Source organism: Carcharhinus amblyrhynchos, chromosome 9 (genome assembly GCF_965287045.1).
Source record: "Carcharhinus amblyrhynchos chromosome 9, sCarAmb.v2.hapA, whole genome shotgun sequence".
In the NCBI taxonomy this organism is placed as follows: Eukaryota; Metazoa; Chordata; class Chondrichthyes; order Carcharhiniformes; family Carcharhinidae; genus Carcharhinus; species Carcharhinus amblyrhynchos.
The window spans coordinates 9,901,535-9,915,472 of NC_137332.1; the positions used below are offsets into that span (position 1 = coordinate 9,901,535).

Here is a 13,938-nt window from a genome sequence, read left to right on the forward strand (position 1 = left end):
TCCCTTTGCCGCATTTGCGAAAGGATATATTGGCCTTGGAGCGAGTGCAGAGAAGGTTCACTAGGCTGATACCAGAGGTGAGGGGGTTAGCCTATGAGGAGAGATTGAATAGACTGGGTCTGCACTCGTTGGAGTTTAGAAGGCTGAGGGGGAATCTTATAGAGACATATAAGATAATGAAGGGGCTAGGTAGGGTAGAGGTAGAGAGATTACTCCTGCTTAGAAAGGATAGCAGGACCAGAGGGCACAGCCTCAAAATAAGGGTTGTGGGGGCAGTTTAGATCAGAGTTGAGGAGGAACTTCTTCACTCAAAGGGTTGTGAGTCTCTGGAATTCTCTGCCCATTGAAGCAGTGGAAGCTACCTCGCTGAATATATTTAAGTCACGGGTAGATAGGTTTCTGATAGACAGGGGAATTAAGGGTTATGGGGAGAAAGCGGGAAAGTGGAATTGATCCACTTCAGATCAGCCATGATCTTGTTGAATGGCGGGGCAGGCTCGAAGGGCTAGATGGCCTACTCCTGCTCCTATTTCTTATGTTCTTATGTTATTATGTTTGCAGACTTTCAGCATCCTCTGCATACTTTGCTCTGCCACTCATCTTAGTGTCACCTGCAAATTTTGACACACTACACTTGGCTCCCAACTCCAAATCACCTATGTAAATCGTAAACAATAGCAGTCCCAACACTAATCCCTGAGGCACACCACTAGTCACTGCTCGCCAACCAGAGAAACACCCATTCTTTGCTTTATGTTGGTTAACCAATCCTCTATCCGTGCTAATATGTTACCCATAATACCTTGCACCTTTACCTTATGAAGTAGCCTTCTGTGTGGCACCTTGTCAAATGCCTTCCAGATACACCACATCCACAAGTTATATTCTGAGCTAGTTTACCTTCATAATCCACCTTACTTTTCTTTAGAGATTTTCTTTGTGGCATTCTGTTGACCTTTAAAGATTTCCTAATCCTCTCGTTTCCCTCTAATCTTTGCCACTTTGTATGCATTCTCTTTCAATTTGATACCCTCCTTTATTTCCTTAGATATCCATGGCTCATTACCTCTTTTCCTACAGCCCTTCCTTATCACTGGATATACTTTTGCTGAGCACTGTGAAAAGTCGCTTTGAAAGTCCTCCACTGTTCCTCAATTGTCCCACCGTAAAGTTTTTGCTCCCACTCTACCTTAGCCAACTCCTCCCTCATCCCATTGTAGTCTCCTTTGTTTCCTGGTATTGGATTTTGCCTTCTTATGCTCCATCTGTATTTTAAATTCAACCATATTGTGATCGCCTCTTCCGAAAGGACCCCTGTCAGATTATTATTTATTCTTGTCCCATTACACAGGGCCAGACCTAGGATAGCTTGCTCCCTTATAGGTTCCATTACATACTGTTCAAGGAAGCTATTGTGGATACATTCTATGAGCTCCTCCTCAAGGCTGCCTTGACCAACCTGGTTTGACAAATTGACATGTCGATTAATTTCCCCCATGATAATTGCTGTACCAATTTTACATGCATCAATAATTTCTTTGCTTATTTCTCATCCCACGTTATTATTTGGTTGCCTATTGACTACACCTATCCATGACTTTTTCTCCTTACTATTTCTAATTTCCACCCAAATGGATTCAACCTTTTTTCTATAGAACCAACATTATCTCTCACTGATATCATCCTTAAATATCAGAGCCACACTATCTCCCTTACCCTCCTGTCTATCCCCCCAAACAATCTGATATCTCTGGATATTTAACTCCCAGCTGTGACCATCCTGCAACTATGTCTCTGCAATGGCCACCAAATCATACTCGTTCGCAATGACTTGTGCTGTCAACTCATTTACCTTGTTTTGAATGCTACGAGCATTCAGATAAAGTGCCCTTATGCTAGTTTTTGAACCTTCTTTTTGCATCCTGACACCACCATTAATAACATCTCCTGAGTTCTCCTCCCTTTTAAGTTTTTTTCTGATTTTCGAAATAATTGAAACCTTCTCCCCACAAGCTCAGGGACGAGGTTTACCCCACGTCCACGAGGTTCACCCCTGGTTCTTGCAGACGTGAACCTGTCATGGAGATCCTCCGCAGGCATGAAGGTAAGGATAGCCCCTCAGAGAGAGGGACATGTTGCCCCTGCCATATTTAAAGGCCAGAGATAAAGGATGATTCGGATGTCTTGCTCAGATTCTCATATCACTAATAAATTGTGTGTTTGTTTTCTCTAGGTGTTGGAGATTGGACGACAACTTGGCATTCCCATTTCTTGCATAATTCCGATGAAAAATTATTGGTCAGATCATGAGCTTGATGATACCACCGATATTTTGATACTGTCTGCACTGGTGCAGATATTGCGTTATGTAGATGACTATTTTGAGAATTTTCATAATTTGCCTTCAAACATTTAGATTAATTTCAAATGACTATGGACAGGATTTTCCAGCTCTTCCCATTGGCAGGAATCTTCCAGTCCCCACTGAAGGTGATCCCCGTCCCTGTGGCGTGTCCCACGCTGGTGGGATGAGTGAGCCATGCAAAACACCACATACTTCAATGGGACCAGCTGATCCCACTGGTGGCCAATGGTGATCAACCCCAGCAGGGGAGCACCATGGTGAGCTGGAAAATCCTGTCCTCTCTTTCAGAGTCATAAAGTTAGTGAATGTCTGGAGAAAATTTAACTGCTCCTAGAATAGTAGGGGGCAAGGTAACACAGCGGTTAGCACTGCAGCTTCACAGCTCCAGGGTCCTGGGTTCGATTCCTGGCTCAGGTCATTGTCTGCCTAGAGTTTGCACATTCTCCTCGTGTCTGCATGGGTTTCCTCCGGGTACTCTGGTTTCCTCCCACAGTCCAAAGATGTGTGGTTTAGATTGTTTGGCCACGCTAAGAAATTGCCCCTTAGTGTCCAGGCTTGCGTAGGTTAGAGGGATTAGTGGGTATAATATGTGGGGGTGGGGCCTGGGTGGGATTGTGTTCGGTGCAGACTCAATGGGCCGAAGGGCCTCTTTCCGCACTGTAGGGTTCCATGATTCTATGAATCCTACAGTACAGAAGGAGGCTGTTCGGCCCATCGTGTCTGCACTGACCACAATCCCACCCAGGCCCTATTCCCATAATCCCGCACATTTACACTGCTGGTCTCCCTGATGCTTGGGTCAATGTAGCACGGCCAATCCACCTAACCAGCACATCTTTGGACTGTGAGGGGAAACCGGAGCACCCAGAGGAAACCCGCACAGACACGGAGAGAATGTGCAAACTCCACACAGACAGTGAGCCGAGGCCAGAATTGAACCGGGGGGGGGTCCCTGGCGCCGTGAGGCAGCAGTGCTAATCACCGTGCCACTGTGCCAGTCATTTTCAGCATCCCTGTGATCTCACAAGTCTTACAAATGTAGCTTAGAGGGATGCAAATGTAATACTGAGGAAAGGATGAAAATAAGACTACCCTAACATCTGCTCAAGTTGCGTTGTTTATGCGTGGTTTTTATGTTGTAGCTGTAGATTTTAATCATTAAGTAATTCTTGATGCAGCAATTGCTGAAATGTTCAATTACGAATGACCGAATGATCAGTTTAGTATCTTATTAAAATATATTAAAAGAGACCCAGGTCAAGTTTATTTATTAGTGTCATGAGTCGGCTTACATTAACACTGCAGTGAAGTTACTGTGAAAGTCCTCTAGTCACTGCACTCCGGCGCCTGTTCAGGTACACTGTGGGAGAAGTTAGCATGGCTAGTGCACCTAACCAGCACATCTTTCAGACTGTAGGAGGAAACCGGAGCACCCAGAGGAAACCCACCACAGACACAGGGAGAATGTACAAACTCCACACAGGCAGCGACCCAAGCTGGGAATCGAACCCAGATCCCTGGCACTGTGGGTGTAGCAGTGCTAACCACTGTGCCACCCCTGTTCTGGACACATGGATTCAAGCCCCACCGTGGCAGCTGGTGGAATTTGAAATCTGGAATCTAAAGCTAATCTCTGTAAAATTGTGACCATGACAACTACCATTAATTGTTGTAAAAACCCATCTGGTTCACTGATGTTCTTTAGTGAAGGAAATCTGCCGTCCTTACCCGGTCTGGCCTACATGTAACTCCAGAGCCACAGCAATGTGGCTGACTCTCAACTGCCCTCTGAAATGGTCTAGTGAAACACCCAGTTCAAGGGCAGTTGGGGTGGGTAACACATGCTGGCCTTGCGAGTGATAACCACATCCCGTGAAATGATAAAGAAGCAAAAATCCTGATATATACATTTGAGAAATCTTCAATTTGTTGGTAAGAAGTTCCAGAGAAGGAGACATCTGCAAACAAATCATCCATTTGAGAAACCGGTGATTAATATGGAATATACAAACATATAATGGATGATTTTGAGCCCACATTCTCTGCGCACAGGACGGGGGGCGCGTCCCCAAAATCCGGAGAGACTGGGAATACACGATTCGGCAAGTTTCCAAATTCCGACCTTCCAGCTCCCTCACTGACAGGAAGCTCGCCAGGAAGCTCATTATAAAACACTAACACGTCATTGGCAAGACTGTCTCTGGGATTGGAGGGCCGAAGGGCCTGTTTCCTGTGCTGTGCTGTTCTTGTTCTTGCTCAAAGGGAATTTGGAACGGACACTAAATGTCGGCTTTGCCAGTAATAACCACCCCCACCGGGGTGGGGGGGGGAGATATTCATTGGACGCTGGTGTCACATCGCGCCAGCTCCATTTACAACAGGTCTACATACCACCACCAAGGGGAAAGCCGGAAGTGAGCGTTCAGGCAGCTGGCACCCCCCCGCAGGTATACACTGAGCAGGGAGCAGCAGAGAGGACGCGCGTGGCATAGGTAAGTGCGACTAGGGTTCAAGGATCGTCATATCGGGGTCGGGAGGGGGTTACTTACTAGCCTTACATTCCTTTTATGTCGGGGCGCCTCTTGGTCTGAAGGAGTTGTGAGGCCCGGTACGCAGGCAACACTTCCTATTCCCTCCTTCCTGGCTTCCTGCCCATATGGGGGCCGAGGGAGTGCCCTAACATAGTGGGAGCTGGTCACAGAGTGGAAGGGCTTGAAAACAAGGGGTTCAGCACCCTGGGGGTGACTGGGTGGGCTCCCACGGGCGATAAGGACAGAGTGACGGATCCAGGAACGGGCTGAAGGAGCTGGGACTCGGGGGAGGATTGCTGCAGTGTGACTGGAACACAGACTCAGGCAGTGGCTCGAGGACAAAAGCCCGCGCTTGACCTTGGGTGTGAATTTACAGTTTCGGGACAAATGTGGCCATAAAATCCAGCCTAAGGTGTCCTGTAGGAATGTCCTGGCAATGTCAGCCTCACCCGATTCATCGGTGCCTCCTCTGCCACAAGAGGGAGACACTCACCACCCTCTGTGTGGAAAAAACTGCCCCTCTGGACATCTCTTCCCTCTCACTTTAAACCTATGCCTTTGACTGAACATGTAAATCATATCATAGAAACCCAATAGTGCAGAAGGAGGCCATTCGGCCCATTGAGTCTGCACTGACCACAATCCCATCCAGACCCTATCCCCGCAACCCCATGTATTTACCCTGTTATAAAATGGAACACTTGGATTTTCCTGCATACTTTGCAAGTTATAATTGTGATGAATTTATTTAGTTGTAATAATTGCGAGCAAGCACGCGTGCACAGTTATACTTCCAGCCACACAGACATCTGTGGTCCTTGAACATCTGGATAGCAGTGATTCATGGACCTATATCCCCCATGTGGTGTCAGAGAACTTCCCTATTCTTCAGTCCTGAATTTAGTGATTCAGTAAACTTCTGATTCCGGATATTTCATGAAGCTTTTAAATTGAAACTTCTGCTACGTTGGGGGGATTTGAATCCAGGTCCCAGTGCGTTGCCCTGGATTAATAGTCAAGCGACAATACCGCTCCGCCACCACCCTTGCAGTGAAACATCTGCTCTCTGTGTGGGTGGTGACCTTCCTTTGCTTTAGCTTCAACGTAGTTGTGTTATTCCCCAGCTTGTTATGCGATGTTACTTTTCACTGTATCTCAGTCATCGGCCAGTCCACTCAGCAGCCAGCAGATGGCCTGCTCTGCCTAAATATTGAAGTTTCTCCAGTTAGATGCATAGAGGTTTACAGCATGGAAACAAGTCCTTCAGCCCAACTTGTCCATGCCACCCCTTCTTTTTAATCCTTAAACTAGCCCCAATTGCTGCATTTGGCCTTTATCCCTCTACACCTATCTTACCCACGTAACTGTCTAAACGCTTTCTAAAAGACAAAATTGTACCCGCCTCTACTACTGCCTCTGGCAGCTTGTTCCAGACACTCATCAGCCTCTGTGTGAAAAAATTGCTCCTCTGGACCCTTTTGTATCTCTCCGCTCTCACCTTAAACCTATGCCCTCTAGTTTTAGACTCCCCTGCTTTTAGGAAAAGATATTGACTATCCAGCTGATCTGTGCCCCTCATTATAAGAACATAAGAAATAGGAGCCGGAGTAGGCCATCTAGCCCTTCGAGCCTGCCCTGCCATTCAATAAGATCATGGCTGATCTGTCGTGGCTCAGTTCCACATTCCCGCCCTCTCCCCATAACCCTTAATCCCCTCTCTTATCAAAAACCCATCAACCCGCGTCTTAAAAATATTTAGCGAGGCAGCCTCCACCACTTCAACGGGCAGAGAATTCCAGAGATTCACAACCCTTTGAGTGAAGAAGTTCTTCCTCAACTCCATTCTAAACCGCCCCCCTTTTATCTTGAGGCTGTGCCCCCTAGTCCGACTGCCCTTTCTGAGCGGGAAGAGTCTCTCCACCTCTATCCTATCCATCCCATTCATCATCTTATACGTCTCATTATCTTCTAGACTTCTATAAGACCACCCGTCAACCTCCTATGCTCCAGGGAAAAGTCTCGTTCTATCCAGCCTCTCCTTTTAACTCAAACCATCAAGTCCCAGTAGCATCCTAGTAAATCTCTTCTGCACTCCTCCTAGTTTAAAATACTGTCTTTTCTATAATGACATAAAAGAAGGTACTGGCAGAACTTGATTTCAATTTAAAAAGCCATTGGAATAGCCTTACCACTTGAGAATGTCGGAAAGGGGCTTGGAACTGTAGGTAGCTTCAGGTAGTGATGTCTTCTAGCTAGGAAGGGAGACTTCACGTAATCAGTCCTCAATGGAAAATGATTTTGATTTGATTTGATTTGGTTTACTATTGTCACATGTATTAACATACAGTGAGAAGTATTGTTTCTTGCAAACTACACAGACAAAGCATATTGTTTATAGGGAAGGAAAGGAGAGAGTGCAGAATGTAGGGTTCCAGTCAGAGCTAGGGTATAAAGAAAGGTCAACTTAATGCAAGGTAAGTCTGACAGCAGCAGGGAAGAAGTTGTTCTTGAGTCAGTTGGTACGTGATCTCAGACTTTTGTATCTTTTTTCCAATAGAAGAAGGTGGACGAGAGAATGCCCAGGGTGTGTGGGGTCCTTAATTATGCTGGCTGTTTTGCCGAGACAGTGGGAAACGTAGACAGAGTCAGTGGATGGGAGGCTGGTTTGCGTTTTGAATTGGGCTACATTCACAACCTTTAGTAGTTCCTTGCGGTCTTGGGCAGAGCAGGGGCCATATCAAGCTGTGATACAACCAGAAATAATGCGTTCTATGGTGCATCTGTAAAAGTTGGTGAGTCGTAGCTGACATGCCAAATTTCCTTAGTCTTCTGAGAAATCAGAGGCGGTGGTGGGCTTTCTTAACTATAGTGTCGGCATGGGAGGACCAGGACAAGTCGTTGGTGATCGGCACACCTAAAAACCTGAAGTTCTCGATCTTTTCTATTCCATGGTGAGCGGTGGCCTTGCAGCAGGGGGAACCATCATTTCTGTCTCCGTATTCACAAAGGAAAGGGACAATGTGGATAAAGTAATCCAAGAGCAGTGAGAAATTTTGGATAAAACAATCACAACGAGAGAGGAAGCTTTAGAGGATTTGGAATCCTTGAAAGTGGATATGTCGCCAGGGCACCTGAGTGTCTTTGGGTTGCCATGGATAAGATGGATCAATTGGCCCCCTTCTACGCTGTATCAGTTCAATGGTTCTATGATGTGATAGCCATTTTGGATCAAGGGATATGGTTGGGGGTTGGGGGGGCAGGGGGGGACAGAATCAGGGTATTGAATTTGATGATCAGCCATGATTATAATGAATGGTGGAACAGGCTCGAAGGGCCGAATGGCCTGCTTCTGCTTCTAATTTCTATGTATGTTTAGAGACATGACCACCAGATAACCAAGTTTAAGTCCTGAATATTGACGGTATATGATGTTGAAGAAAGTAGGAAGCTAGGTAAAGGTGGAGGAATCGCACTCTTAATCAAAGGTGGCACTGGTGTAGTGGAGGTGCCCTTAGTTCAGGAGGTCAAGTTGGAGAATTGATCTCTTTTTATTCATTCATGGGATGTGGGCATTACTGGCTGGGCCAGCATTCATTGCCCATCCCTGAGGGCAATTAAGAGTTAGTCACATTTCTGTGGATGTGGGGGTCACATGCAGGCCAGACCAGATAAGGACATTAGTGAACCAGTTCAGTTTTTACAACAATTAACAATGGCTTCATGGTCATCAGTAGATTCTTAATTCCAAATAATTTTTATTGAAATCAAACTTCGCCCTCTGCCATGGTGGGATTCGAACCTGAGTCCCCAGGGTATTACCCTGAGTCACCAGATTATTATTCCACTACACCACTGTCTCCCATTTGGGTGGAGATGAAGAATGGTAGGGGAAAGGAGTCTGTATTGGGAGTGGTCTACAGGCCCCCGAACAGTAACCACGATGTCGGGCAAATAATACGAGAGGAAATATTGGGAGCCTGTGATAAAGGGACAGTGTTAATCATGGGAGATTTCAATCTATATATAAACTGGAAGAATCAAATTGGCAATAGCAGTCTGGATGAAGAGTTCATCAACTGGATGAAGCAAGATGGTTTCTAAGAGAAGCTCATTGTGGAATCAAATGTAAAGCAGGTTATATTAAACTTGATATTGTGCACCGTGACTGGATTAATGAATGACCTCAGAGTAAAGGTAGCAGCGACCACAATACGATTGAATTTTACATCCAGTTTGAAAGGGAGAAGAGTGGGCCTAAGACAAGTATTTTAAATGTAAATAAGGGTAACCATGTGGGCATGAAAACTGAGCTAGCTGAAGTGAACTGGGACATTAGGTTAGTGGATAAATCAAGAGACAAGCAGTTGTGACGTTTAAGGGGATATTTCAGAATATTCAGAATAGTTATATTCCGACCAGAAAAAAAATTCTGAGGATCCATCACCATGGACAACATGGACAGCATCAAACTGAAGGACATAAGGATGAGTGGCAAAGGAGCTCAGTTGGAATTTTAGGATTGCTGCCATAGAATACCTACAGTGCAGAAGGAGGCCATTTGGCCCACTCTCTGAAACAGCATCTCACCCAGGCCCACCACCTGAGGCCAGAATTGAACACAGATCCCTGGCACTGTGAGGCAGAAGTGCTACCCACTGTGCCACCGTGCCAAACTTACCTCCTCTCACTCTTGATTCCTCCACCAGAGGAAATAATTGTATTGTGCCTGTACTAGCGAATTCTTTTAACATTTTATCCCCAGGTATAAATCATTCTTCAATCTACTTGGTTGATGTCTAATGATGTCAGCTTCGAGACTGACTGCAGCATCCTCTGCTGAAACTCACTGGGAGAAACTGTCACCTCCACTGATTGAGCAGTAAAATGACAGAGTGGATGCCCATTGATGTGGTGTCCACCCTGTATAGTAACCGCCCAGTATAGTACCCATCGGTATAGTACCCACCTGGTATAGTACTCACCTGGTATAGTACCCACCTGGTATAGTACTCACCCGGTATAGTACTCACCCGGTATAGTACCCACCTGGTATAGTACCCACTTGGTATAGTATCCACCTGGTATAGCATCTACCGAGTATAGTACCCACCCAGTATACTACCCACCTGGTATAGTATCCACCTGGGATAGTACCCACCCAGTACAGTACCCACTCGGTATAGTAACCACCCGGTATAGTACTCACCCGGTATAGTACCCACCTGGTATAGTACCCACTTGGTATAGTACCCACTTGGTATAGTACCCACCTGGTACAGTATCCACCCAGTATAGTACCCACCCAGTATAGTACCTACCCAGTATAATACCCACCTGGTATTGTACCCACCCAGTATAGTACCCACCTGGTATAGTACCCATCCAGTATAGTACCCACCTGGTATAGTACTTACCTGGTATAGTACCCACCTGGTATAGTACCCATCCAGTATAGTACCCACCTGGTATAGTACTTACCCAGTATAGTACTCACCCGCTATTGTATCCACCTGGCATAGTACTACCTAGTATTGTACCCACCAGTATAGTATCCACCCAGTACAGTACCCATCCAGTTTAGTACCCACGCAGTATAGTACCCATCTGGTATAGTACCCACCTGGTATAGTACCCTTCTGGTATAATACCCATCCAGTATAGTACTCACCCGATATAGTACCCACCTGATATAGTACCCATCCAGTACAGTACCCACCCAATATAGTACCAACCCAAAAATGTACTTGACCAGTAGAATACCCGGCCAGTGTGGTGCCTGCCCAATAGAATACCCACCTAGTATAGAGCTTGCCCAGTGGAATACCCACCCAGTATAGTGCCTGACCAGTAGAATACCCAGCCAGTATAATACCTGCCCAGTAGAATATCCACCAAGTATAATATCTGCCCAGTAAAATACCAGCCCAGTACAGTACCCACCCTGTATCTTATCTGTTCAGTATACTACTTGCCCTATTATACCCACAAATTATGGCAGCTAACCAGTGTACTGCCCATCCAGTGTAGACCCTGCCTGGTATAGTGCCAGTCTGGTATAGTGTCTGCTCAGTGGAGTGTCCAGATAGTATATTGCCTGTCCAGTATTGTACCACCTTATATGAAGCCTGCCCTGTTTGGTGACAACTTAATATAGTACCACTCGATATATTGCCACCTGGCATGGTACCCGCTTGGTATAGTATCCACCTGGCATGTTGCCTGCCCAATACATTGGCTGGCCATTATAATACTCACCAAGCAGAGTACCTGCTCAGTATAGTATGCACTCAGGAAATTTGTCTGGTATAATATAGTGCCCACCTATCTGCACTTTCTCCAAAAATGTGTGGGTTAGGTTGCTTGGCCATGCTAAATTGACTCAGTGTGAGGGGGATTAGCAGGGGAAATGAGTGAGGTTATGGAAATAGGGCCTGGGTGGGATTGTGGTCAGTACAGACTCAATGGGCTCAATGGCCTCCTTCTGTATTGTAGGGATTCTATGATTCTATGACCTGGTGTAGTATCCATCCAGTGTCATACCCATCTGGCACAGTGCCCATCCAGTGCAGTGTAATATCTGGTATAGTGTCCACCCAGTATAGTACCCACCCAGGATAGTACCCTTCCAGTGTAGTACCCACCCAGTATAGTACCTCGCCAGTATGCTGCCCACCTGGTATAGAACCTCTCTGGTATACTGCCCATCCAGCTTAGTAGCTGCCTGGAATAGTGCTCACTTAATATAGTATCCATCCAATATAGTGCCCACCTGTTTTGCACCACCACCACCCCCCACCCCCCCCCCGGTGTAGTACCACCTGGTACAGCACACACTAGTATAATGCCCGTTCAGTATAGTGCATATCCCATGTAGTACCCACCTGGCATAGCACTGCCCAATGTACTACTCACCTGTTTCACAGCGATGTGGAAATATAAGAGTTTTATAATGGGTGGACAATCTACTCTGTCAGTCCAGCATCCAAGTGGTGCAGCAAACAATCATTATGCGAGCTCAGACTGGCCACTTAGGGAAGGTGCTGGGGATGGTGTGAAACTGGACGTGGGGGAGGGTGCTTGAAACTGGGGGGGAAAGGTAACCAGTGCCCATGGAACCATACCTGAGCAAGAATCATTGCCTATCAGCCAAGAGCAGACAAAATAGATGGCACGGTGGCACTGTGGTTAGCATTTTTACCTCACATTGACAGGGACCCGGGTTTGATTCCCGGCTTGGATCAGTATTTGTGTGGAGTCTGCACTTTCTCCCCGTGGCTGTGTGGCTGGAATATAGAACATTACAGCGCCCTCAATGTTGCGCCAACCTGTGAAACCAATCTAAAGCCCATCTAACCTACACTATTCCAATATCATCCATATGTTTATCCAATGACCATTTAACTGCCCTTAATGTTGGCGAGTCCACTGCTGTTGCAGGCAGGGCATTCCGCACCCTTACTACTCTCTGAATAAAGAACCTACCTCTGACATCTGTCCTATATCTATCACCCCTCAATTTAAAGCTATGTCCCTTGTGCTAGTCATCTCCATCCGAGGAAAAAGGCTCTCACTGTCCACCCTATCTAATCTCATGATCATCTTATATGCCTCTGTTAAGTCACCTCTCAACCTCCTTCTCTCCAACAAAAACAGCCTCAAGTCTCTCAGCCTTTCCTCATAAGACCTTCCCACCATACCAGGCAACATCCTGATAAACCTCCTCTGCACCCTTTCCAATGCTTCCACATCTTCCCTATAATACAGACCAGAACTGTACGCAATACTCCAAGTGCAGCCGCACCAGAGTTTTGTACAGCTGCAACATGACCTCGTGGCTCCAAAAGTCAATCCCTCTATCAATAAAAGCTAACACACCTTCTTAACAACCCTATCAATATGGTTTGCAACTTTCAGGGATCTATGCACATGGACACTGAGATCTCTCTGCTCATCCACACTACCAAGTATCTTACCATTAGCTCAGTACTCTCTATTCCTGTTACTCCTTCCAAAGTGAATCATTTCACACTTTTCCACATTAAACTCCATTTGTCACCTCTCAGCCCAGCTCTGCAGCTTATCTCTGTCCCTCTGTAATCTGCAACATCCTTCCACACTGTCACAGTCCGCCGACTTTAGTGTCATCCACAAATTTACTAACCTGCCCTCCTACACCCTCACCCAGGTCATTTATAAAAATGACAAACAGCAATGGCCCCAAAACAGATCCTTGCGGTACACCACTAGTAACTGAACTCCACGATGAACATTTCCCATCAACCACCACCCTCTGTCTTCTAACAGCTAGCCAATTTCTGATCCAAACCGTTAGATCACACTCAATCCCAAGCCTCTGTATTTTCTGCAGTAGCTTACCGTGGGGAACCTTAACAAACGCTTTACTGAAATTCATACACATCACATCAACTGCTTTGCCCTCATCCACCTTTTTGGTCACCTTCTCAAAGAAGTGGTCTGGTTTCCCCTCACAGTCCAAAAGACGTGCCGGCTAGGTGTAAATTCTCCCTCAGTGTACTCGAACAGGCGTCTTGAGTGTGGTGACTGGGTGATTTTCACAGTAACTTCATTACAATGTTAATGTTAGCCTACTTATGATACTAATAAATAAACTTAAATTGGTATCCATCATTAATGATCACCATCTCATTCATGTAACCTTTCCTTCAGTAAAAGTTATACTCAGGTGGAGAAATGTTCAGGTTAGACCAGCATGCAAGACCTTAACAATAAGAATGGACAATCTGTTGATAGTTTCCAGGTAACTTGGAAATATATTTTCATTGTATGTAGCATTCTGGGCAGGCGCAGGGAGAATATGAACAGAAATACATCTGAAACGTTCACAATATCAGCCACTTTTAATATTAAAAGTGATTCACATTAGCCCTCTATAAAGAAGCACTGGAGGGGAAATGGGTTAAGTCCAGCGAAGCAGAACATATTCGAATCAAGTCAGCCACCAGTTCAGACTGTTCACGATGTGCCCACTTGCCCTTCTTACTTGGTTCTCACTCAAAAGGC

At 45.9% G+C, this 13,938-nt stretch overlaps 1 protein-coding gene across 1 annotated transcript in view; it reads left to right on the forward strand.

The window, feature by feature from the left end:
* LOC145348294 (interferon-induced protein 44-like) overlaps window positions 1-2,599 on the forward strand; it is a 41,644-nt gene extending 39,045 nt beyond the window's left edge. The window contains exon 8 of the mRNA XM_080196497.1: window positions 2,234-2,599. Within this exon, the coding sequence (XP_080052623.1) occupies window positions 2,234-2,416 (183 nt within the window). The 3' untranslated portion in view covers window positions 2,417-2,599. The remainder of the gene's footprint in view (window positions 1-2,233) is intronic.
* The last annotated feature ends 11,339 nt before the right edge of the window (window positions 2,600-13,938 follow it).